General features: G+C 40.6%; 1 protein-coding gene across 3 annotated transcripts in view; it reads left to right on the forward strand.

Moving 5' to 3' along the window:
• Positions 1-27640, forward strand: part of LPGAT1 (lysophosphatidylglycerol acyltransferase 1) — a 115047-nt gene that overhangs the window by 34750 nt on the left and 52657 nt on the right. The window contains exons 1-3 of one of the 3 annotated variants that reach the window (XM_043568242.1): positions 3055-3246; positions 3501-3695; positions 4589-4853. In XM_043568242.1, coding sequence (XP_043424177.1) covers positions 3567-3695; positions 4589-4853 — 394 coding nt within the window. In that variant the 5' untranslated portion in view covers positions 3055-3246; positions 3501-3566. Of the gene's footprint in view, positions 1-3054; positions 3247-3500; positions 3696-4440; positions 4458-4588; positions 4854-27640 lie in introns of those variants that run through there. The other 2 variants (XM_043568244.1, XM_043568243.1) reach the window with 2 other exon arrangements.

Here is a 27640-nt window from a genome sequence, read left to right on the forward strand (position 1 = left end):
TGTGACTGGTGTCCTTATAAGAAGAGATTGAGATACACAGAAATAGACCGACATCAGACACATGTGCACACACAGCAACAACCGTGTTAAGACATAGGAAGTAGGCAGCTATCTACAAACCAGAGAGAAGGGCCTCAGGAGAAAGCAACCCTGTTGGGAAGGAACTTCCTTCCCAGAGAGAGTGCGGCCCTGCCAATACCTTGATCTTAACCTCCTAGCCTCCGGAATTGTGAGAAAATAGATTTCTGTTGTCTAAGCTCTGCAGTCTGTGGTACGTTGTTATAGCAGCCAAAGCTGACTAATACAGATCAGAAGAGATACGATCAAATAATGTAGAATTATGAAGGGTCTAGAAAAGAATGTAATTATCTCAGGATACCACTAGGTCAGGTTTTCTTAAAGTAAGGTCTGCATATTACCCACATCAGAATTACCTATGATACTTTTCAAAATGCAGGCTCCAGACCCCTCTGGAAGTAGTAACATGTTCTGGGGTGAGGTCCAAGAATCTATCCTTTCAATAGACATCCCAAGGTGTTTTGCATACTAAAGTTTGAGACCCACTATTCAAGGTCCTGCTCAACCTCTGGACCTTTTCTGGGCCTGGCTGGCTAGTACTAATTACATAGTAGCAAGTGCTGGTGTATCTGTGCTCTGGCAGATTCTCAGTGATCCAGGAACCAAGTATAAATCCCATTGTACATATTAAGTGTCAGCCAGTGTTTACCAGCATATGAGGAATCCTGAATGGGATAAATCAATAGAATCCATGCCTTACCTATCTTATTCACTTAAGAATATAATGATATATAAAAAAGAACTTATACAACCCAACACCAAGAAAACCAACAGTCCAATTAAAAAATGGGCAGAGCACATGAGTAGACATTTTTCCAAAGAAGCCATACGGATGACCAACAGACACATGATAGGATGCTCAACATCACTAATCAACAGAGAAATGCAAATCAAAACAGTAAGGTATCACCTCATACCTGTCAGAATAGCTAAACTAAAAAACATAGGAAATAATGAGCGCGGGCAAGGCTGTGGAGAAAAAGGAGCCCTCACGCATTGTTGGTAGGAATGCAAGCTGGTGCAGCCACTGTGGAAAACAATATGGAAGTTTCTAGAAAAACTAAAAACAGAATTACCATATATGATCCAGCAATTCCACTACTGGGTATTTATTTACCCAAAGAAAACAAAGACACTAATTCAAAAAGATCTATGCACCCCCATGTTTATTGCAGCGTTGTTTACAATAGCCATGATATGGAAGCAAGCAACCATATGTCCATCCATAGATGAATGGATGAAGAAGATACATATTATAGTGGAATATTACTCAGCCATAAAAAAGTGAACTCCTGCCATTTGCGAAAACATGAATGATCTAGAGGATATAATGCTAAGTAAAATAAATCAGTCAGAGAAAGACAAACACCATATGATTTCACTCATATGTGGAATTTAAGGAACAAAACAGAGGAACAAACAAACAAACAAACAAAACCCAGATTCTTAACTACAGAGAAGAAACGGGTGGTTGCTGAGGGGAGGTGGGTGGGGAGATGGGTGAAATAGGTGAAGGGGATTAAGAATACACTTACTGGGATGAGTAATGTATAGAATGGTTGAATCATTATATTGTGCACCTGTAACTAATATAACACTGTATGTTAACTATACTTGAATAAAAAAGAATATAATGGTATCTTTTGAACAACAATAATTTACAGTATGAATATTTTTTCTCTCACGAGATTTATTTAAAGATGTTACTATGTTATACGGAAAGTTCTCTCATAGGGTCTACCCCTTTTTATGCCCCACACAACTGTATATATTAGTGAAAGAGATAAATAACATCTATAAATAAAACAAATTAATAATAGGTGGAAAGGAATTCTAATCAATTCTTTCAGCCAGGCTCTGTGCTTTCATGCATGGGAATAGAGGGAATAGAATGGAGGGAATGGGAATAGAAGGTATTCGTTCATACGGCATAAAAGTGAATGTTCTTTCTTTCATTTGTGGACCAAGGAGGGAATTAGAAATAGTTGAGAGTCCCAAGCAAACACAGTAACAAATATCATCAAAATAGAATAGGTGGCATTCTGATTTAAACGTGGCAGTTCGCTTAGGGACATGTAAAAACTGCTCCCCACCCATTAACAAATTTGATTAAGGGATATCATCCCTTTTTTTTTTTAAGCTGAAATTTAGGTAGGCCATTTGAGAATGTTCAAGTGGGCAGGTCATTGGGTCATTTTGTCTATTCTCCTTATGGCCATCCAGAATTTGAAACAGAATGCAGCTCCAGTGTCCCAGGAGTGACCTGGTCTGCCCAGGGGTACCTATGGCCACTATTTTTTGAGCACTTATTCAGTGGCAGGCTCTGCCTAAGTGCTTTTCCCTCCTTGACTAACTAAATTTCAGTGTCTCTGGGTAGACCACTCACTCATTCCCACTGGATTCCTATTTTTTTTTTTTTTTTCTTTAGGGGGATGGGGGTGGGGACGTGGATGGGCGATTGGAACTGTCATTACTGTTCTGGGTGTTCTCCAGAAACAGGAATTCTGACCCTTAAGATGAATTGATTTTAAACTCTAGACCTTTATACTCTGGGGAGGTTCAGAAGAGAAGCCGTGAGAGCAACTGGGTTTTATTAGGAAAGGAAAGAGGGCATCCAGCCTCCCAGGAGACAGCTTCCCAGTTTGGGCAGTAATGGGTTGGTCCGACGCGGGAGAGCGCTAACAATGAGAACCGGCCGTGTGGTCTGAAAGGCGGCTCTCGATCGGACCGCGGCACTCCTCGTGTGGTGTAAGGATAGCTGCTCCTTACCAGACCGTTCTCAGCCGCCCTCCTCCTGGGAACGGGGCTCGGCGAGGTCCCGCCGGCCTAGGGACCAGGCAGCCCCAAGGGCCGGGACCCGAGGACCAGCGGGATCGGGGACGCGGGCGGCGGCTGCCGAGCCTTCATTAGAGGGCGCTCTGGGGGCGGCTCCGCCGAAGTCTCGGCTCCCGCCGCTTCCTCCCCGCAGCCCCTCCCCGCCACCCCGGCGAACGCGGCCGGGCCCCGGGGAGCGAGTCTCAGCGCCGCGGGGACCGGGCGCGGGCCGCGCCGCAGCCGGAGCGGGGCCGGGCCCCGCCGCCGCCTCCTTCCGCCGGCCCCGCCACCGGCCATGCATTCTTCCGGCTCCTCTGGCTCCCGCAGCCCGGGCCGGGGCCCGGCCCGCCCGAGGTAACCTCCGGCTCGGCGGGCGCAGGCCCGGGGCTGCGGCGGCGCCGGGCCCGGAACGGCGCCCGAGGGGGGGGGGGCGGGGAAGGGGTGTCGTCGTCGTGCGGTCCGGGGAGGAGGCGGCGGCGGCGGCATGAGGGACGAGGGCGCGGTAGGCCCCGAGGAGGAGGCGGGGGCGCGGGGCATCCGCCCGCCTCCCCGGACCCGCCCCGGTGACAGGTCCGGCCCCTGAGTCCCCGCCGTCCCTGTGTCCGCAGGCAGCCGCGAGGGTTATAGGGTGCCCGCGCGCCCGCTCGCGCCGCGCCTCAGCCGCCGCCGCGTCCATGACCGCGACCCCTCGGCCGGGGACACCCGCCGCCGCCGCCGCCGCCGCGCAGCACCGCGCCCCGGGCCGCCGGCCCCCGGCCCCGCTCGCCCCCGCGCTCCACCGCCCGCCGTCCGCGCCAGCCGAGGTGAGCCCGGCGCGCTAGCCGCCCTCGCCGCCGCGACCCCAACCCCAGCCGCGGAAACCGCTGCGGGCGGGCGCCCCCCGCACCCCCCCCACCCCCTCCCGAGCGCTGCCGTCGCCTCTTCCTCCGCGCTTCTAACATCATCCCTGGCTTGCCTGCCCTCCGGTCCGGGACTTCATTCTCATCTGTGCCCCCCGTGCCTTCACCTCCTTCTGGCTTTTGCTCCCCTCCCCCTACTCCCGTCCTTCCTCCTTTCGCTGTCTTAGCCCCCACTTTCTTCCTCTCACCTTCCTGCCCTCTTTTCTAGGCCCTTCTCCTTTTTTTCACCCTGAGTCAAAGGTTAAACAAAAACCCCTTTGCCGCAAATGAACATTGTTAGCGTAACTCGTTTTGCTAAGGCGAGAGACCGTTCTAAGGCACGATCGATGTGCAGGAATGGTAGTGGTTCGGGTACCCAGGTTCTCCTAGCTGGGAAAGGGGATCGGGTCCCTGCAACAGCCTCCTTTCACTCGTGTCGTCAGTTTGGAAATACTGAGGGGGGTCTGAAGCAAGTGGGTCTGTTTTTCTTCCCCAAAGTCCAGACAGCAGACTGCAGTGAGGCGCGGTGCGGGGACGGCCACTGATTAGTTAGTGGGGATAGTATTATCATTTGCTAAATATATTATGACATACCCTGTGCCTCCGTGAACAGCTCCCTTGACCTTGTGCGGCTCCTCCTCCCTCGCTCTCTGCCCCCCTCTGGAATTTCCCGGAGAGATCACCGAGGTACTACACCGCGAAAGCTTAGACCCTCGATTTTTCTCGTGTTTTTGTGCTGGAGGCGATTTCTGTGTTAGTGACTATTTGGATGTGGATGATCCATTTTCCTTTTTAAATGAATTTTTCTTTCACCTCAGAAAGACAGGACGGACGCCCATGTGAGAATGGCTGTGACTTTGGAAGAAGCTCCGTGGCTGGGCTGGATCTTGGTGAAAGCCCTGTTGAGGTTTGCCTTCATGGTCGCCAACAACCTGGTTGCTCTTTTATCCTACCTCTGCTATGTAATTGTACTTCAGCCCCTTCGACTGCTGGACAGTAAGCGGTTCTGGTATATTGAAGGATTCATGTATAAATGGCTTTTAGGAATGGTGGCTTCTTGGGGATGGTATGCTGGATATACAGGTAAGAGTGTGAGCACTTTTGTTTAACGCCTATGAAACAATTTATAATGTTATGCCTAAGTCAGGAGCCATGATTAAATATATATTACATTTGGGGTTGAAGACGCCTTGATGCTTTGGCTATTAAAAAAATAAATAGAAAACAATTCTATTGAGTTTTTTTTTTTTTTTTTTCAGAATCCCAATTTAGGAACGATGATATTTTCAGATGTATAATTTCATAGTTACATCCTGATAAATTCCTTAAATAGTATGTTTTTAATGTGATTGACATTGATTCAACCCGGTCTGCCAAGGCTCACCTAGAGGAATAGGAGTGGGTTATATAGGACTTGAGGGCTTATAAAATGAGATAACATATTTAGCCCATAAACACATTAGGAATTTAGAAAAAGGACTGGGCCATATTTGTGCTAAGATAGTTTAATAAGTTTTTTCATTTAATGTAGTATTGTGTTAACATTTTGAGTCAAGCAAAACATGGCTTTCTTTCTGTGATGTATGTTTCTTTTGTTTACTAGAATCTATATTTTAATCTCATACATGTGTATTAGAATATTAAATATAAGAATTAAGTTTTATCTATGCCAAACTCATTTATGTTCTGAGTGTCTTTAAGTAGATTTATATTTCTGCCTTTAAATTGCATTTTGGGGAACCAGATTAATGCTGTTCTGAAGTGGACTTTTAAAGAACTAAATGAGAAGTAGCGTTTATTTTTATTTTCTCTTTATAAGCCTTATGTGCTTTGAGAACTTGGGCCTCTGATGTGAAAATTCTTTGTTTATTATATTCATTTGACTTTTTTCCCCTAAGAATTACGAAGATGAAAAAAAAAAAAAGCATTGAGGTTTCTAGCACTTGTCTTAGACATTGAGGCTGTTATCATAGGATTTTATAATGTATAGTTTCCTTAGAGATCATGCTGCAGATGCTGCGGTCAGTGGAGTCTGTAGTTCACAGCTTGGAAAAGTGAGGAGGGTATGAGGGTGCTCTCGGGGTCACACAGCATGGCAGTTCCCCGTTTTAAATTCTCTGTCTCCTTCTTTCCTGCCCAGGCTGCATCTGTAGATTTTATCCATATACATAAAAAAAGGACTGACAACACATAGCTTTTATGGAGTCCAACGGACTCTTGCTAGGTCAGAGTGCTCTCAGTTGCCCCAGATGAAGTCTTTTTTCCTTTTGGCAATGCTATTTATTATTCTGCAAGACCCAAAGCTCCTGGGATAGTGTGTGCATTGCTTCCCTGTCACGGGTCTTGTTGAGATCCCATGCCCTTTGGGTACAGTAGGTGAGCTTCTAGTCCTCTTTTAGGACCTTGTGGTAGCAGTAGTAGTGGTAGAGGGGGAAAAAATGAAGTTCTCAACTATGGTGCTGAATTCTTACCTGAAGTACTGCTGTCTTAGAATCGCTTTGTTCTGTGTAGTTTTAAGCTTCCACAAATATGATATGTGGTACTGGTGACTTTGCTCTTTGTATTGTATACTTGTTGGCCAGTTTTAAGTCAACTCATAGATTAGAGTTCTAGAAGTTCATTCTACTTAAACACAATGAAATTAGTGAAATGTTTGTGCCCGTGTGTGTGGCTTGTTTGTGTATAAGGGTTAGCATGATGAGAAGCTGAAAAAAAAATCGGCATTGACCTTGAGATTGTAGTGAGTGCAGTGATGCTGCTTGAAGTTAAAGTGAGTTAACCTTTGGCCACAGCATGGCTGCAAGGCATTTCTGAGGATATTTTCTTGTGGTGTCTTTCCCTTGCTGACTGTGGAACTGCGCAGTTTCTTTTGCCACCTGCTTGGAAAGTGGTCCTGGCATGATCTGCATATTTTAGTCTCTCTGAAGCATCTGTTCTCTTCAGGCTACTGCATTCTAACCATTTAAATATAGAATATTTTAGTGTTTATATTTTAAATGGTTTTCCAATAGGTAGAATGCTTTGAGAGGGTTTGATCGTAAGGAAACACAATCAAGAGGTCAAACAAATGTAGAAATGACTTTTGTGGAAAGCCACAGCTGGGTCTAAAGCAACATAAGCAGGGGATTGGTGAGCAGATGTACCCATGAAAGAGGTTACATTAGCCTTTGTCTGGATTATGTATTCCATTTCTTCCCTTTGTGTCAAGAGGAAGGTGGGATTCAGTTTTTTCCTTTCCCTGTGCTTAAGTTTCACAGACAGAAAATTGAACACTGCCAAAGGGATTCTGCTCGGCAGATCTAAAATGTTCATATTTCAGAATAGAAATCGCCAAACTTTGTTGAAAAACACTTCTGAGAACAACTTAAATATTAAGTAATGAAATGTTAATTGGGAAGTTGGAGATTGAATATTTGTGTATAATATCATTTTTTCAAATTGTGACATTGAGTCTAAGACAAGTGAGTTAGCCAGCTCTGCTGCTTTTGTTGATTATCTAACCTAGCTACCCCAAAGGTAGGTACTTGGGCGAATGCAGCTATTTAAATTTAAATTAATTAAAATGAAAAAAAACCTTAAAATACACTTTCCCAGTCACATCAATCACCTTTCAAGTGCTCTATATTAGGTGGGTGGTGGCTACTGTATTGGAGAGCACAGACACAGAACACTTCCATTCCCAGAGAAAGTTCCATTGGATAGATCTGATAAATAGTAAGTATGGCTTTTTCCTTTTTCTTAGGAAAAATGCATTTTGTCTTTATAAAAAGAATATTTTTCTGAACATAGTTCTAAACAGATTTCTTTGGGGATGATAGGAGGATTTGTTAAAGTCTTATAAAATTGTGTTTTAATTTTTTTTAAATTTATTTTATTTTTTTGAGAGCGAACCTCAAGCAGGCTCAACACCCAGAGTGGAGCCTGATGTGGGGGTTGGGGCTTGATCTCACGATGCTGAGACCATGACCTGAGCCGAAACCAAGATTCAGAGGCTCAATTGACTGAGCCACCCAAGTGCCCTAAAATTGTCTTTTAATTTGAGGCAAATGTCACAAAAATTACTGCTTTAAACTCAGACTTGCTTCTTGGATGGTGAATGGCAAGGCCAGCCAAAGAACTTGAATGAACATTCTTATACTTAGTTTGTATTTTTAGAGCTGGAGTACTGCCTGTGGACCCAGAACATGGAGAAAGAGATTTTCTGGTCTTTCTGCCTGTTTGTGACTTTCCAGGGGAACACATTTCTTTTCTTTTCTTTTTTTTTTTAAGTTTATTTATTTATTTTTGAGAGAGATAGAGGATGGAGGAGGGACAGAGAGAGATGGAGAGAGAGAATCCCAAGCAGGCTCTGCGCTGTCAGTGGGAAGCCTGATGTAGGGCTCGAACTCATGAACCTTGAGATCATGACCTGAGCAGAAATCAAGAGTCAGGTGCTCAACCGACAGCCATCTAGGCACCCCCAGGAGAACACATTTGTTGAAAGAACTCTGAGGACATTGGAGTTTGTTCATCCCTAGCTTGCTACTAGGTAGTGATGTAGTTGTTACCACATTTCCTTTCATGGGAAATGCTGTACAAACATCTCATGTTGAGGAAAAGTTGTATACTGTCTTTGACCTAATATTTTGAGAGCAAACAAGAAGAGGTACTAGCTTAACTAATGATCTTCTGTATATTTTATTCAGATCTGGGATAAATCACTTCCCTCCTCCCAATTTAAGTGAAGCATGGCAAATTTCAGAGGTTTTTTTTTTTTTTTTACATAAAATGTGTTTAAAATAGTGCAATTTTTGTTCACTTTATTTATTTTAAATGTTTATTTATTTATTTTTGAGAGAGAGAGAGTGGGGGAGGGACAGAGAAAGAGAGAGAGAAAGAATCCCAAGCAGGCTCCACACTGTCAGTGCAGAGCCCAAAGGGCTCGATCTCATGAACTATGAGATCATGAACTGAGCCAAGGTCAAGAGCCCACCTGAGCCACACAGGCACTCCCCATTCACTTATTTTAATAAATTTATTGTTCCCCATCCAAACACCTTTAGTTAAAGTCTCTTATACAAAATCATTTAAAAAATATTCATTATAAGTGGAAGCTCCAGAATTTCTAAAATTTTTTTTTAACGTTTATTTATTTTTGAGACAGGGAGAGACAGAGCATGAATGGGGGAGGGTCAGAGAGAGGGAGACACAGAATCTGAAACAGGCTCCAGGCTCTGAACTGTCAGCACAGAGCCTGACACGAGGCTCGAACTCACAGACCATGAGATCATGACCTGAGCCAAAGTCGGCCGCTTAACCGACTGAGCCACCCAGGTGCCCCCAGAATTTCTATATAGAATAATTGTCTTTGGGCCATAGTCTGGCGGAAGGGAGCTGGGGTGTCAGGAGGCTTGCCACCAGTTTGTTTCTGCCCAGAAAACACTCTTTCCCTCAGATTGGGTATTTGTGGCTTTAGGGAAAGCGGATGGAGATTAGGTTTAGCTTCCCCCCATTCCCCAAGTGACAGCTGGCATGACTCCATTAGTCCTTGTGGGTTATTTGATTATTTGATAGTGTTTTACCTTTTTTGCTGGGATACACATTTATTGTGTGAGAAAAACTATTAGGAATTCTATCTGACATCAAAACTCTAGAGATTAAAAATATATCTCCTAGAGCAGTATTTTTCCACCTTTGAGTCATAAGCCAATTTAGTGTGTCAGGCTGAACATTGAAAAACAGTGAAATAGAATAGAATGAAGATAAAAAGATCAGAAATGTGTATCTGTACTGGGGAGTGCTACAGGATGTGTTTTTTACTATAAGCCCACTCAACATTTGAAAGGCACTGTTCTAGTGGAAAGAGCCCTGCAGTTTAGAGTTGGGAGTCACATGGCTTAATCTGGCTTTAACTTTAACATCTCTGCTCACTGGTGGGGGTGAGGTCCTTACCTGCTCAGTGCCCACAGCGCTGTGAACTCTTTACAGGTAGAGCTGTGGTCTTTATAACCCTAGAGTAAAGTTTCTTGCCAGAAGCTCACAGAGTTCCCCTTAAGTATTTCTTGAATGATTCCTTTTTTCTTGCACCTCCTTCCCCTAACTTCCTGAAACCTCTGATAGCAAACACATTGCAGTCCACAAAATGTAAACCCTGAGCTGGATCATGTTTTTCACACATGTACATAAATGCATATATATATATATATATCCATCTCTTACACTGTCACATTTGTTAATTTAACACACCTTTACTGAGCTTCTATTATATGTGGGAACAGGTGCCCTGGAGATGCTGAGATGCAAAAGACATAGTTGCTGACTTTAAGGAGTTCACAGAAGCCTTGGTGGGGAAGACAGTGCACCAACAAAGAAAACATCCTCGTATAATGCTCTAGTGGAGATTTACCATGGGATTAAAGAGGAAGGGCTCCTGATCTCATGCAGGTGGTAGGTGGTAGCAGAGAGGGAATAGGGAACTTAGGGACAGAGCTGCTTTAAATGCCTTTTTTTTTTTCCACTAGGGAAGTACTTGTCTGTGGGGTTAACTGGATAATCAGTAATTATATCAGATTTAAAAGACTTGCATAATGTGTCAGTTTGAAATTTGTATCTTTGTGATGATAATATTAGCTAGCTAGCATTTATTGACACATTAAACCAAGCGGTGTCCTGAGCGTCTCGGCCATTTAATGCCTACAACAGTCTTACCAGGTCGGTACTTAGCAGGGTGGTATAATGATAATACCTTCCTTTTGTTATTGTTGTGGAAATTCAAACACAGAGGGTCACAGTTATTTCCCTTTAAGCACTAACTGAGTTGATGTCACTACGGGTAGAGTCATTATTGATCTTTATATAATATTCCTAGAGTCTTTTAATCTTTACTACCTGTATGTCCTTTTGTTTCTGAGGCTTGAAATCTCTTTACTAAACTACAGCTTTTAACACCCGAAAGCAATGTCATTGCTATGGATTTCTGCAGGAGGTTAAAAAAAACCTGTTGCTTCAATAGAAATATTTGTAGTATACTATAAATTTAATGAAATGGCACTTTGTTAAATCTCTACCCTTACAGAGAATGACAGTTCAATTAGGATTTTTGTTTTTGAGTGCTTGACAATAGATTGTCAACAGAGTGAAGGGTTACTGCATGATATTAGGTCCATAACATCATGGGCAGAAATCCAGGCAAGGAATTTTCAGTACAATGTTTTGATTTTTATATGAAAAAGTAGTATTAAATGCCTTGAACTCAGCAGTCTGGCAGTACTTTAAGTTTGGAATCTAGTCTTATTTCAAAGATCATATACAATTGAGTAATTTATTTAGATAGTTCTCTTTAAAAGTATACTCATTCATGCACACATACCCAGGAACACACGAAGCAGTATTTGCAGTTTGTAGTGGTTAAGACCACAGATTCTTGAGTCAAAAAGAGCTGGATAAAACAATTCCTGCTTTCTTTTTGTTTGTTTGGCTGGTATTTCTTTGCCCATTCTTTGTTTTCAAACTTTTAAAATTACTTTGATTTAGAAGTAGTCTAGTAATCAACATGGAGTTAGGTTTTCACTTTATGAGTAAATTTGTAAATCTCTTTGTTTTAATATGAGTTGAATCTATTTATATTTGTATGTCAGATATGCTTTGTTTGGACTCTGGCATTTTATTTTATGTTTTCTGTTGTTTTTTTTTTTTTTATTTGAGAGAGAGAGAGAGAGAGAGAGTGTGTGTGTGTGTGTGTGTGTGTGTGTGTGAGAGAGAGAGAGAGAGAGAGAGAGAGAGAGAGAGGAGCAGAGGAAGAGAGAGTCTTAAGCAGGCTCAATCCCATGGCCCTGGGGTCATGACCTGAGCTGAAATCAAGAGTTGGATCCTCAACTGACTGAGCCACCCACGCGCCCCATTTCCTGTTTTATATAAATTTTAGGTCTTTCACTGTTTGTTGCTCTTTTGTTATTGTGGTATTTAGGAAGGTTTGTATTTTTCTCTTGTTAGTTGCTTTATATGATGTTCTTAGTTCTCTGTTGATAGTAACTCTTAGTTCTCTTCTAGGAACAAAGGTAAAATTCTGTTTAAATCTTCTCTCTTCCCCTTTCTCTTCTCCATCACCCAATCTTAGTCAATACTCAGTAGCATTTATTCACAATAGTATTTGCATTTATAATATTATGTATACCGCTAGTACTTGATTTTTGAGCTTTAAGACTGTTGACTCCCAGCTATTATGTTAAGGTAATCAGTAAGCTTATTATACTTCCTGCTCCCAATTTTTGTTATTTGCATTTATACATTGTCAAGGCCTATAATATTTATGTTAAATTTATCACCCTTATCTCCCTCTGTTTTAGTCTTAATTCTTCAGTTAAATACATATATAATGCTAACCCAAGGACTTTTGCAGAAATTTTTCCCAGTCATTCTTTGGTTGGCTGAAGTTCATTCACTACTGGTTTCCCAATAAGGATCATGGGAACAATATGGGAATTATTCTTGCAACATGTTTAGAACTTCATTTTTTTGTTGCTTTATACTTGAAGGACAGCTTGGCAGGTAACAAAATCCTTGGCTCACCCTTTCCTAGAGTAATATAGTGTTATACAAATGTCTTCTGGCATTCACTGTTGCTGTGGAGGTGTGTGAAGCCAGCTTGTTTTTTTCCATTAATGATTTTATCTTTGTTGCCTATCTGCTGAAAGGATTCTTTCTGTCTAATATTTAGTAATTGTACTAAGATATGCTGGTATAGTATATGCTGGCTCATCTGTGCCCTTTTAATATGTGCCTTTAAGTCTCTTTTATTTAGGGAAGTTTTCTTTAATTATATCTTTAAATATTTATTTAGTTTGCTTGTTTTGATTTCCTTTTTTGGCGACCTAATTTTATATTTGTTGGCGCTCCCTTTTTAATCTGTCACTTTCTCATTAATTGTTTTAAACACTTTCTAATATGTGTGAGTTTTTAAAAATTTTTTTTAATGTCTATTTTTTGAGAGAGAGAGAGACAGAGTGTGAGCAGGGGAGGTGCAGAGAGAGAGGGAGACACAGAGTCCGAAGCAGGCTCCAGGCTCTGAGCTGTCAGCACAGAGCCCGATGCAGGGCTCGAACTCACAGACCTTGAGATCATGACCTGAGCCAAAGTTGGATGCTTAAGCGACTGAGCCACCCAGGCGCCCCTCATATGTATGTTTCTATCTTTAATGTCTCTTACCATGTCTTCTGCACTGTCTCTCTTTGTTCTCATTTCAGTTTCTTCTTCATTTCTGTGACGGTTTTATGTATTCTTCTGTTTCTTTCTTGAGTTCTATCAGTTCATGCTTTCACTATTCCTGTTGCCTAGACATTTCTTCCTTGAGTTCTTATATTTATGCTTTGTGATTTTCTTCATAGTGGTAGTGACTTCACTGATTTTCTCAAATTCATGCGAGAATATTTAGTTATAATTTTTACCTTATATAGTGTAATATTTTTCTAGTGAGCATTCTTTGACATTTGGTACATTGTGCTGCTCATTTCTACCATTTTTCTTACGGTATCTCTAAGTGAATGCTGTGACAGTTACCTTTTTATTCCTTGTACCTTAATGCGTTGGATTCTTCACAGTCAGCTATTTGCAGGAGGTACGGGTAGGAGGGCCAAGGTAGATTCCAGATTTCTGCCCCAGAGAAAGTCTTTTTTACATATGGCACTGGGTGTGCTTCTCTATGTTGCCGCAGGTCCTCTGCTTTTCTCCAAACCAGACTGAATTTAGGTGGCTTTTTGCCACCAATTCGGGACTTCCCACTCCTTCCTTTGCGGCTGTGAATGGAGGGACACAGCCTGAGCGTGCCAATGTAAACCCTTCTCTTTAGGGAAGTGCGTTTTTGCTGTTGTTTTTGGAGATCTGCCACAATCCTCATCACATGCCATATTCTGTCTCTGTCTCTGCTTTTCACTCCCATCACAGATTCTGTCTGATATCAGTCTTGTTTGATCTCAGTCCTGATCTCATGATTTTTGGAGTTTTTATATATTTGTTTTTCTCCTAGGTTTGCTAAAAGAGAAGTTTTGTAAAGTTTTTTTTTCTCTTTTTCCTTGTTGCTATGTGTATTTTTCAGACTCTTGTCTATAACTCCCCATGTTCGTATCAGAAAATACAACACAAGATTTTTATTCAACTATGTGTAATTCAGATAGCTCTGTCACCATTCTGTTGTACTACTAGTTGATTATTAGAAACTGGAGACAAGTTTTACCACTTAATTTTCTTTTTTTTTTAATTTTTATTTCTTTTAGTTATCTCTACACCCAAAGTGGGGCTCGAACTTATGACCCTGAGATCAAGAGTTGCATGCCCCTCTGACCGAGCTAGCTAGGTGCTCCCCTAATTAATTTTCTTTAAGGTCTGTCTAAAATCAAGAAATAGCTTCCCTAATTTTTCCCCTCCTAGTGGTTCCCAAACTGTTTTGATTCTTGGACTACTTGTCAGTGTAGGTAAGACATCCACTCTATTTCTACTTGGCTGCAGTAAAAAAAAGTCACCAAAATGAATGGAAGGAGTGAGTTACCTTTGGTAAGAATTCAGTAAGGAATATGAATGAAATGTAATATTAATACTAGTCTTTAGGGTCTGGTCTGTGGATCACCTGGAAAACTTTAAGGATGGACAAACTTTTGTATTCATGCTCCTCAAACCTCAGTTAGTATATTTAGAATATATTACATGCATTATATATATTGAGCATATGTGTAATATATATTAGTTATATAAAGTATATTATATATTAAATCTGTTATAGTGTATTTGTAGTTTGTTATAAACTAGTTTCAAGAGTTTCTTTTTGGAGTTTACAAACTCGTGGCCATATTCTATAGCTGATGTTCTTTATTGGCCCTTTGCACTATTTCAACTTTTTTTAAATTAGTTCTCAACATTTTGAAATTAGGGAGATTTCACAGAACATAAAAAATAAAACCAAGACTTCCTTGGGAAATCGGAATTCCAGCTGTGCTGGGTCCTCATTCCTGTCTGGCAGCAGTTTGCTGGAGCTAAGTGATGGCCACCTCCTTTAGATGGGGCCTGGGATCTCTAGTTCACCTGAGATATCCCACTCCTTCCTTGTCTTCCTCTGGGCCTGCTTTGCTCATTTACATTACCTGCCTGCATCCCAGAGGCATAGATGATGTTCATTTAAAACAAAAAAAAAATGGAACCTCAAATAACAATTACTAGTCTCTTTCTGGTAGACATTTGATAGTTTTGCATGTATATGCCTTACAAGTGCCTATAAACTCATGAGTTCTATCATTGAAAACTGCAAGTTTGTTAGAGACCTCGGCTGTGGATTTCATGTAGCAGAGGCATGTGATGGGAACTAAAAAATGAAGTGCCATTAGTAAGAACTGTGGCCACAAGGTTTTTCAATTCATGTACTATATTTCTAAGCTAGTGAAGTGTTTCCTACTATTTGTACACTCATTAATTAATAGAACCTTCGTTTCATCTTCTGAATATAATCGTATAAAATCTAGATTATTAAAATTCCCTCCCTTTGCTTTTCGTATTTTGAAATATGAAGAACAAGGCAAGCCCAGTTGATTTCTGTATCTCTAAATTATAGTAAGATAGTTAAAAACTAGTATTATAAAAAGCATGCATAAATTTTAGTTATGAAGTTATACTTTTTCTTAGGGTTTAATAGATCTGATAAAGTTTGCTAGCATAGCACCTTCTGTAAACTTTTTTTCTACTCATTAAACTTTAAGAAACCATTGTGAATCATGTACATAAGACATGTTTTGCATATGCTGTTAGTTCGAAGCTTGCATTATTTGGCACTTTAAGGGAAAAAACATCTGTAAAGTTAAATACATCAAGATGTTTCTGAATCATCAGAGGACTAAACTATGATCAGTATCGATTTAGTGTTAAGAATATATAATATATATATTTAAATTGAAGTATAATTCACATAGCATAAAATTCACTGTATTAAAATGTACAATTCAGTGCTTTTTAGTATAGTCACAAGATTGTACAACCATCAGCACTGACTAATTCCAGAACATTTCATCACCCCCAAAAGAAACCCCAGCCAATTAGCAGTCACTCCCCATTTCCTGTTCCCTTCAAGCCCTGGCAACCATTAATCTGTGTTCTGTCTTTATGGATTTGCCTATTCTGGATGTTTCATATAAATGGAATTGTATAATATGTGGTCTTTTGTGCCTGGCTTCTTTCACTTAGCATAATGTTTTCAAGGTTCATCCATATTGTAACATGTCAGTACTTCATTCCTTTGTATGGCTGAATAATACTCCATTGTATGGATAGACTACATTTTGTTTATACATTCATCAGTTGGTGCATATTTGGGTTTCTACATTTTAGCTATTGTGGATAATGCAATAAACATTCATGTACAAGTTTTTGTGTGAACATATGTTTTCAATTCTTTTGGACCTAGAAGTCAAATTGCTGTGTCATATGATAATTCTATGTTTAACTTTTTGAGGAACTGCCAAATTGTTTTCCATAGCAGCTGTCCCCTTGTACATTTCCACCAGCAATGTAGAAGAGTTCCAATTTCTTCACATTTTCACTAATATTTATTATTTTCTGGGCTTTTGTTGTCCTTTTAATTTGGCCATCCTAGTGTATGTAATTATAATTTAGATTTCCATTTCTCCAATGACTAATGATGTTGAGCATTTTTTCATTTGTTCATTAGCCATTTGTGTATATTTGGAGAAATGTCTATTCAAATCCCTTGCCCATTTTTATGTTGGGTTATTTATCTCTTACTGTCTTTTTATCGAAACTTATTAAGTTTCTTTCTATATTCTGTACACTACACCATCTGTTTTTTCATTGGTTGATTATACTTTTGGTGTCGTATCTAAGAAACCATTGCCCAATTCAAGATCATGAAGATTTACACTTAGGCTACCTTTTGAGTTTAGCTTTTATATTTAGGTCTTTGATCTATTTTGAGTTAATTTTTCTATATGATGTAAGATAAGGGTCCAAACTTCATTTTTTGTTTGTGGATATCCAGTTGTCCTAGTGTTTGTTGAGAACACTGTTCCTTTCACATTGAACTATCTTGGCACCCTTGTTGAAAATCAACTGGAATTGATTGGAATCAGTATGAATTAGTATTCAGATTTGGGTTATTAAGTGACCCCTTCCTACCTCTTTACTGAGGAGATGCTTCCTAGTTATGTGTTTTACTAGTAGTTGTCTTAGAAATATGGTTATAGGGAATAACTATTTCCAGTTTGCTCTCTCAAGAAAACAGAACTTCAGTTGTATCTTGTGTGATCGATCAATCAAATATTTATTGACTGCCTGCTGCCAGTTAGTAAAGTTATTAATTTGTAAGATACTGTGCTAGAGAGTATGATCTAGATTAATTCCAACCAAAAGGATTTTGGACATAGTTTTTATTTTTTATAGATGCCTTTGGGAATACTTGAGTTTGCTATGAACTGTGTGTCCAAAATGTACCAGGTGCAAAGTTTTCTGAAAAAGAGATCAGTATGCGCATTTTCCCTTAAGGTGATGGTTCCATTTTTTAAAGTTAAGTTTGTTCCTTGCAGAGAAGAAAATTAACTGGAAGCTAAATTTATTTTGTAGAATAAAGTATGGATTACATAGATAAAGAACAAGGGTGTCATTTTCAATAAGAATTGCAGGCTGTTTTTTATGGGTGGAATAAAATTGCTTTTTGTATATGAGAGACTGAGTTGGGCAGTCATTTTATTTTTATTTTACTTTTTTTAATTGAAGTATACTTAATATACAGTGTTGTATTAGTTTCAGGTGTACAATACAATGATTCAACAAATTCTATACATTACTCAATACTCATCATGATAAGTATTCTCTTGGTCCACTTTATCTATTTTACCCATCCCCCCAGGGCAGTAATTTCAAAACTGAATCATTTAAAGAAATTTTAAGCCTCAGATACTTATATACAGATGTATTTTTAACAAATAATAGATATTGCTAAGTAAGTGTGATGTTAGAGATAGCATGATATATTAGAAAAAGTCCTTGACTTTTGAGTTAGTAGGAATTTAGTTCCTGCCACCACCACTTGCTAGTTGTGTAATTTCAAGCTACTTACTTATCTGAGCCTTAGTTTTACCACCTGTAAAAATGGAGGTTATATTTATCTCATATGAAGCTTAAGTGTAACGTGAATAGCATGGTATTTGTTATTCTATAAATAATAACAGTAATAATAATATTATTATTATATTAATGCCTAGGAAAACAGCTGTGTTAATCTCTGGGGAAAAGCATGTCTAAATGAATAAAAGCTAACATGGGATAGTTTGAGAAATACATTTGACAACACTCAAGTGTAGTTAATAGTATAGCTCAATAAAGTTCTCTAATCAAGAAATAAAAATAATTTATCATTAGTAATTTAAGCCATAGTCCAGCTGAAATATTAACTAGTGTTGATGTTTATAAGTTATGAAATCTTCAAAGCAGTTTATGTTTAACAGTGTTCTGACTGCCTCCTCTGCAGGCACTGTGCTGGTGGTGGGGGAACGGTGGCAAATAAAACAGCACTGCCCCTGTTCCTCTGCAGTTGACTTTTTCTGTGGGAGACAACAGGAGTCACATGGTAACCATGTGATCACAACTGTGAAAAGGGCTGCAGAGAACAAGTGTAGGGGCTGTGGGAGTAAGGAGGGCCAGGTTGCAGCAGCATGGAGTGAATGAGGCAGAGAGGAGCAGGGTTGGGGGGTGAAGGGAAGCTGAGGAAGCCAAGTCCATTGAGGTTGTGTAGCGCGTGTTGTGGATTTTGAAATTTATCCTAAGAGGAAACTATTCAAGGATTTTAAGTAAGGGAATAACGGAATCAGATTCGCATTTGTAATTCTGTACTCTGCCTGCTTTGTGGAAATGGATTAGAGAAAGTGAGGGTGTGCAGGGGATGCCCTTGGGAAGATTCTCACTTTATCCGGGTGAGGTGACAGTAGCCTGGTCTAGGTGATGGCAGTAGAGATGGAAAGAAGTGAACCAACTGGAGAGTTTTATAGGAGGAAGATGGTCAGGAGTTTCTGAGCGATAGGACATAGAGGATGTAGTAGAAGGGCAGGTGACAGGGATGACAGGGTTTCCAGTGTGAGCTGCTGGGTAGATGTGGAATCTCAGAAGAGGCAAGGTTGAGAGGAAAGATAAAAATTTGGCATGGGGTAGGATGAGAAGCACCTTAGTGGAGCTCTGCACTGTAAATGGGTATACAGTCCAAAACACACAGGAGAAACCTGAGCTAGAAGGAAGAATTGGGAAATTAGCAATAGTATTTAAAGCCAGAGGCTGAAGGAGGTCACCTAGAGAGATTGTAAGTACCTGTAAGTACTGAGTGATGAGAGGCCCAGGACCAGAGTGAGGAAATGCTGACATTTTGGAGGTTGGGGAGAGCGGGATGCTTGAGCCTCAGAAGGAAAGGCTAGAGAAGCCAAAGGTGTGCCTGCCCTAGGAATGTGGTGGCAGAAGTCAGCAGCGTTTCAAGGGAAGGGCTGGGTGAATGCTGCTGACAGTCTGTTTTGTAAGATCAGAGCTGATTTATTCTTTTGCTGCATTTGGCAGGAGCAGCTTCTTCGAGATGGTAGGAGTGGAAACTAGATTGTAGTGCATTGGAGGTGATGACAAATGGGAGGAGGTCTAATGGAAACATGAACGTGTGACTTACCAAAAGTCTGGCTGTCAAAGAATAGAGGGCAATAGTTGCATAGTTGCAGGAGAGAAATTGGGTCAAGAGAAGGCTTTTCAATTTTTTTTTTTTTTTTTTTTAAGATGGAAAAGTCTAGATTTTGAACCACTTAGAGTAGTTCATGATGAAACCATGGTCATTTACTTACACAACTCAGATGTTTAGGAAACTATTCTTAGAGGAGATTGAATGAGGGCATACTTATCAGGGTTCAATACAATTCATGGAAAGCACTTAACCGTTGGCTCTGGTGGCAGAGACAGATGGTGATGTGGCATCTCCATAATTTGGTCCGTTCTGAGCTCTTATTACTCAGGCTGCTCTCCCTCAACCCTTCTTCATTCTCTCATTGATGTTCTTCCTCTCCCCTGTTAAATAACAAAGTTCAAGTAAATTTGAAGATCTAATTGGCCTTATTAAATAATTTGTGAGTCAGCAGCAGCCCATCTGGCAGGTAGGGAGGTGTTCCCAGGATTTGTACAAAAATGGGACGATTTTGTAGTTGGGGGGGAGGGGCGGGGCAAGAAAGTTCCTAGCAAGCTGTCTTTTTTTTTTTTTTTTTTTAAGGCAAGGTGTCTTATGCACATTACCTCATCTTTCCTTAGGGGATAGAGAGAACCCAGAGTGCGTGACAGGCTCATTGGTGCAGATTGAAAAATTCCTGGCTGACCAGGTTAAGACTACATTTCTGGGGGAGGTTGGAACTGCAGTTAGATTACATATTAGGCACCAGTTTGAGAACTAGGTCTAAGTGACAATCATTTTGGGTCTGTGGTTGTATGTGTGTGTGTTTGAACACCCTCAAATCTGTTCTTCAGTTTTCTTGAAAATTTCTACCTACTTACGTAAACCCCTGACATCCCGAAAGAGGACTTTGGCTTCCTCCCTTTTGACCTCAAACTTTTTAGTTGGGTTTTTCTTTCTAGCTTATCTCTTGGCTCAGGCAGAAGACCCTGAGGGCAAAGCATCCCCCGAGGGGAACTGAAATTACGCCCTCAAGCAACAAGGACTGCCCTGAGCCAGCAAGGCCCCCATCCACGATTGACCCCAAGAGGATGATCAATTTAACCTTCACTGCCTACCTGCACGTACCTACCCTTCTTTGCCCCACATTTGCCTTACGTAATCCTGGAAGTATTTTCGACGTTTTGGAGACAGTCTTTGAGACTGTCCGCTGTTTTCCTGGTGTTGGCCTCCCTGATATAAATTCCTTTCTTGCTTCACCACCACTCGTCTCTCTGCCTTTGTGTTTTGTCACTGCCAGTTAACGGACCTGGTCTGTTTGGGATCCCCACACCAGGCGTTCTTGCACCCCTGTGCCCTTGGCGCGCCGGCTACAGTCCCCCTCCTCCACCCACTGTAGCCTCCACTGTTAACTTTCTTTCTGAACCACTTTGCCATCTACTCTGTCATTGTATTCCTACCTGTTGGGCTGCACTGCTTCAGAGTTCTCTCAGGGTCAAGAATCCATACGCGTGTTAAGCGCTGTCTGTGGACGAATAAATGATGTGTCTTGTACATATGTGTTAATATTTTCCAAACATATGTAGCTGCTGTTTTAATTAATAAATCCCTTAAAAGCACCATGTACATTTTGTTGTTGCTTTTTGTTATGGAGATTTTCACTCAGTGGTAGAAGAACTACTGTATAGGTGCCTGCCATATTTTCTGACATTAATAAAGACTGTTTGTGTTTGAAACAGTTAGGATATACTGCCCCACAAATAAAACATGCAGAATTCCGCTTCAGGTTTCTCACTGTGCTCTACTTTTGCTGTTCCTGTCTCTTTAATTTGTCGGTTTCTTAAGGGCAGGGGTTGTAGTTCTTCTTCCTTTTACCTTTCTTGGGCCAGGCTGCGGCTCTTGGGCCAAATCCAGCCCATGACTTGTTCCTTTTGTAAATCTCCAGATCCTGGTTTTTACACACCACCATTTGCAGTCGGTCTGATAGGAAACACTTTGAACCCCAATTACATGAAATGTTACCTCCTCCCAAGAGAGAATTCCATGGTTCTTATTTGTTGTAGACTTGTATTGCAAAAGTTGTATTCAATTTTATATTTTTAATTTTGTCCACCAAAAATTTGTAGAAATATGTTGGCAAACAAATTTGTTATGGAAATACCTATGTAATATACTCAATATTGCCTCTTGGCCTTAATAGCCTAAAATCTTTACTATCTGACCCTTTACCGAAAAGGTTTACTGGCCCCTGCCCTATAGCAGTAGTTCCCAAATTTGTCTGCACATCTGAATTATCAGAGGAGCTTTAGGTATGTGTGCTTCCTCCATCCTGGGGATTCTGATTCAGTACATTGAGATGGAACCTGGGAACCTGTATTTTTAATAAGCTGTTTAGTTGTTTGGGAGTCACTGTTCTTTCATGCATTTTGTAGGGTTAAACTCCAAGAGCTAATGAAACGGATATTGGATTAGATGCCAGAGGACAGCTTCTTATTTTCTTACTTCAACATGTACCAACTATGGGACCATATCCAAGTAGTGACTTGTTTTGTAGGTTTTTAAAAAATTTCCAATTCATCTGTTTATAGACAGTTTTGCTCTGTCCTCTACAGTAGTAGTTGTTTTACCTATTGGGATTCATAAGAATTGCTTTTAGAGTCTGATAAAAGTTATGGGCCCACCCCCTAGAACAGTGCACCTGTATTAATTTCCTATGACTGCCATGGCAGGTTACTCCAGAAGCGTGTAAAACAACAGAAATTTATTCATGCATATTTCTGGAGACCAGAAGTTCACGTCAAGGTGCCAACAGGGCAGAGACTCCAGGTGACATTCCTTGCCTCTTCCAGCTTCTGGTAGCTGTAGGCATTTCTGGACTTATGGTTGCATCACTCCAGCCTCTGCCTCTGGGGTCACATTGCTGCCTCTTCTGTGTTCTGTGTGTGTCTGTAATAAGGACACTTATCATTGATTTAGGGCCATCTGGATAACCCAGAATAAGTTCCTCTCAAGATCCTTTATTCACAGGTTCCAGGGATTTGATGTGGATGTCTTGTGGGGTGGAGGGTGGGCATTTTTGGATTTACCATAGCACCTTTGCACATGCTCACAGTTTTACAGTTTCAAAGGGTTCACAACTCTGAGGTCCATGTATGGACTCCATGGACTCCAGGTTTAAACTCTTTGCTCAGTGAGAAGCACCTTACACCTACAGTGTATTCTAGTTATTAGTCCCTATTCTCTCCTCTTATGTCATATTCTTTTTTTTTTAATTTAAGTTTATTTATTTATTTTGAGATACAGAGACAGCACGAGTAGAGGAGGGGCAGAGACAGAGGAGAAGAGAGAGAGAAGCCCAAGCAGGCTCCACGCTGCCAGCGTGGAGCCCAACGTGGGGCTTGAACTCACAAACCGTGAGATCATGACCTGAGCCAAAATCAAGAGTCAGACACTTAACCAACTGAGCCACCCAGGCGCCCCTCTCCTCTTATGTCATGTTCTTATATTCATCATGCTATTACCACTGAATCTTGAAATGGTGTTGTTTTCTTCTCATGGCCTTAGATTCTTTAGGGTTTGCTTTTTGAGCTGGTTTCTCTGCTTCCTTTAGGAACTCTTTATCTTCTGATAAGACTTACTATTTTAAAAGAAAAGCCAAGTTTTTCCCAAGCCTTTCTACTGAATTCTGTATCAAGGAGGCTAACTTCTGTGCAAACCATATATAACTGATTATGCCTCCAGTGAGAAGAGAAACTTACCTGGAGTACGATGTGCCCGGCCTTCTAGCAAGTGCTCTCACGTGGCTTAATTAAATACTGAAATGCATCCTCAGAGGGAGGTCATATCAGTCCTACTAAATAAGTGAGGAAATAAAGACTGGTGGAAGTTAAGTAACTCGTTCAGTGTGGGTGACGGAGCTAGCAAGGGACAGAGCTGGTCTGTGAATGAAGGTCTTCTGCCCACGCTGCTTTCATTATACCATGAAAACATAGCATACCTCCCTTTTAGTTGCATGCTTAGTAATCTGCGTAGACAGGGCCTATCTATGCTTTGGTGTCAGGAACCAGCAGACCTGGATTTCAGTCAGGTTTACAGTGCTTACTTATCGTATTACCTTGTACAATATCTTCTCTGATCCCTAGCTTTAAGTAAGACCGATACCTGGTTTGTGTGCCTTATGGGGCTGCTCTAACAACTGACAGACTATGAATGAAAGTTCCTCAAAATCAAAAAATCTTACTAATATGCAGTATAATTAATTAGTTTCTCATTTGATTATACTTTTAGTAGTTTCTTCTTTTACTATCCTAGATTTCAAAGTTTGGGAATACGGTCAAGCCTCCAACCAGAGGCTACATTAGTTCCAAGGCTGAATTTGTTTGCTTAAGACCTCTTGGGTGCTTGGCTGGTACGAGTGCTTACATTTGCTTTCTTCTCTTTCATTTTTAGGGGAATCCCCACTTTTGTCTAGTTCAGCTGCACTTAGGATATCTACATGTGTGATAAGTTTCTGAGCAGTTCTCTCTCCTAGGTTAGTTTTTAACTCCTCTCATTGCCTCTTTGCAGTGGGTTTGGGTGGTGGCCTGGGACTATGCTCTGGAGACTCTTCCCTTTTCTCTACCACCCCCCCCCCCCCAATTTCTTGACACCTTCATTCATCCGGAGATACTTTCTTATCCAAAGCTAAAATCCCGTCTCTCTTACTTCTCACTAATTATAGGCTCCTTCTATCTTTGCCCTTGTCTTCCAAGAAATAAAGATACTACAGACATTCCATCCTAAAAAAAATACCCCCATTTAACAAAGAACTTCATTCCTTTCCTCCATCCCACATATGGCCAGTTTCTTTTCCCTGCTGGCTTTCTGTGGTTTATAAGATAATATTCAAAAACTTGGTGCTTTAATAACCTGGCTCAGGCCTGCTGCTCAGCCTTATCTTTTGGCGAGCCTTTCTTTTATTCTTCCAGTTACAATGCAGAATGTCCTTTTTCTATCAAGAGCCTGTCCCTTTGTTTGGATTCCATTCCTTCTCGCTTGCTCAGGAAACTTCCTTTAGTGTTAAGGTCCTCTTTCTTCACCTTTCACAAAAACTCAAATTTCCAATTATACTTAAAAAGTTGTAGAATATGGTAATCTGGGTTCACATTCCCAGAGATGGGAGTGGGGCATGTGCTGTCTATTTTAACACAGTCCTATTGCTTAGGGGCAGCAGGGTGTCTCAGTCAGTTAAACGTCTGACTTCCTCTGTCTTCGGCTCAAGTCATGATTGTGAGGTTCCTAGGCTCAAGCCCCATGTCGGGCTTTGTGCTGACAGCTCAGAGCCTGGAGCCTGCTTTGAATTCTGTGTCTCCCTCTCTCTCTGTTCCTCCCCACCTCGTGCTCTGTCTCTGTCTCTGTCTCTCTCTCAAAAATAATAAAAATTAACATTAAAAAAAATTTTTTAAAAAGTGTATCTGTTATCTTACCTCAGATTTACAGATATAACCTTATTTTTCATTCTTTAAAGTACCAGCTATCTGTCCCAGAAGGCATCTACCTAGGTTGTGTTCCCATGTGTCTTTGGTATCTCTTCCCTTTGTGTGTTAGCTCACAGTGATTTCTCCTCCTCCTGCCACCTGTGGTACATATTTTCATAGATAATGCATTATTCCCCAGTGTGTCTTTTATTCTCAATAAGTGAGCAAACTTCTTGAGGGCGGGGATCATGTTACATCAATTGGAAAGTTTGCTTACGTTTTATATTGAAGAAATGTATCTTTTAAAAAACTAAAATACAGCTTATTGAGATGCTGGTGAGTGGGATGATGGTATGACACGAGGGCACATGAGAGGTGAAATGACCAGGAATAGCAGATTCATGGCTCTGGTCGCAAGCTTACACAAGGGCTTACTTCTGTGGACTGGAAAGGCAGGCAGAATTGCCTATACCATTTAGTATGTTCTCTGTTTCGGTCTTTCTCACTTCTCTTTTCCCTCACCTTGGACTTCTCTCTCTCTCTCTCTCTCTCTCTCTCTCTCTCTCTCTCTCTCTTTCTCTCTCTCTTTTTATTTTTGCTAAGCTCAGGTAGTTGGGTAGTATGATTCCTCCCACTGTATTCATGAATTAATTTCTTCATGATGGAACCCCAGTTTACCTTTATGTCTCCCACAGTGGTAGAACCCTGTTTCTCTATGAAGAGAATAAAACTAGTTGAATGAATGAATACAGGAAACAGTGCTTTGGGGGATAGTGAGCAGGAGGTGATGTAAATTAATTATACTTACCATCTGTATGTTTTTCTTTGCAACTAATTTGGTCAGGCAAGAAGCAGCCTAAGAGTTCTGTTTCTTGTACTTGATTTAAAATACCTGTGAGGGGAGAGATTTGGGTCCAGCTATCTCTAAATTCCTTCCTAGTTCTAAGCTTTCTAAAATCAACCCCCTACCATTTTTGAAAAAAAAAATTAATGTTTATTTATTTTTGAGAGAGAGAGAGGGAAAGAACATGAGCGGGGGAGGGGCAGAGAGAGAGAGGGAGACACAGATCTGAAGCTGAAGTTGAACACTTAACCAACTGAGCCACCCAGTGCCCCTAAGACCCCCATCATTTTTAATGGTCTGATTCTAAAACTATTTAAAGCTCTAGTAGCAAAGCAAAAAAGTACCTACACTGCACACTTATTTCCTGGCAATTTGGTATAATCTTTAGAAGTTAGAATTTCCCTTCTTCTAATTACTCATTTCAGGAATCTGAAGCAGATATTACTGAATTCTGTTGCTTAAACTGTCCCAGTGGAATCAAATTAAAGTAACTTTGATTTAAGTTCTGATCTCTGATTTAGTATAGTGTTAATTGTATTTAGTATAGGTAAATGAAAGAAGCTATTTAAAAGGTTGAGAAAATAGGGGCGCCTGGGTGGCTCATTCAGTTAAGCGTCCAACTCTTGATTTCATCTCAGGTTGTGGTCTCACAGTTCATGAGTTAGAGACCCACATGGGGCTCTGTGCTGACAACATGGAGCCATCTCAGGATTCTCTCTCTCCCTCTCTCTTCCCCTCCCTTTCTCTTCCTCTCTCTCTCTCTCTCTCTCAAAAATAAATAAAATCTTAAAAATGTCAAAAATTATAAAAGGTTGAGAAAACAAAACTGAGCAAACTGAGGATTCTGCATAGAGTGAAGTACTTTTATTAGAACATACTAGAAAAAAAAAAACTTAAGATGTAAGTCTTGCTACTTTGACTCTCAGTGATTTAACAAAATAAATTTGGACCAGGCTGCTTTGGGGGAGAGGTTGTTAGTGTATGTGACATAATGAACATTAAAGAAACAAATAAGAGTGCAGTGTATTAGTAAAAGCTTTCATTATTACTTTGTTCTTGGGGAGCAGGGGAACTCTCTTAATTATAAAAGTAATAAGTCAAATGCTGAAAATTTGGAGAAACAGAACAATATAAAAAATAAAGGAAATAAAAACAGAACAAAACTCATTCATAAGTCTGCCATGCTGCAGTAATCACTATCCTTGGTAATCACAGTCTCCCCCTACCTCTAGATCCCCGACAAACTCAGATATGTTCTCCTTCACTCTAATTTTGTCTTTTTGAGAGTGTCATATAAATGGAACATTTTGAGATGGGCCACTTCTCTCAGCATGCTTGTGAAAGCCATCCAAATTGTTGCATGTATCATTAGAATGTTCTTGTTTGTTGCTGAGTAATATTCCATTGAATGGATGTACCACAGCTTATATCCATTCAGCTATCAAGGACATTTGGGCTGTTTCCAGTTTTTAACAATTATGAAAAATGGCAGTATTAATGTTCACGTTCAAGTTTCTGTATTACATAAGTTGCCTTTCTCTAGGGTAGGAGTAAACAAACTATGCCCCATGTGGCAAAATTTCCTGTTGCTTGTTTTTACATGGCCCTATGAGCTAAGAATGGCTTTTACATTTGTGAAGATTTGTAAAAACCAACAACAAAAGAATAATATAAAACAGAGACCCTATGTGGCCTACAAAGCTTAAAACACTTAATGGTTGGCCCTTTACAGAAGAAGTTTGCTGGCCCCCGCTCTGGGGTGAATACCCATATTCCTGGGTCATGTGGTAAGTGTCTTTTTAACTTTATGAGAATCTGCCAAACTGTTTCCAGAATGGCTATACCATTCTGTATTCCCAACAGCAGTATCTATAAGTTCCAGGGTTTGTTTGTTTTTTTTATCCTTGCCAAAACT

The sequence above is a fragment of the Prionailurus bengalensis genome, chromosome E4 (genome assembly GCF_016509475.1).
Source record: "Prionailurus bengalensis isolate Pbe53 chromosome E4, Fcat_Pben_1.1_paternal_pri, whole genome shotgun sequence".
Classification (NCBI taxonomy): domain Eukaryota; kingdom Metazoa; phylum Chordata; class Mammalia; order Carnivora; family Felidae; genus Prionailurus; species Prionailurus bengalensis.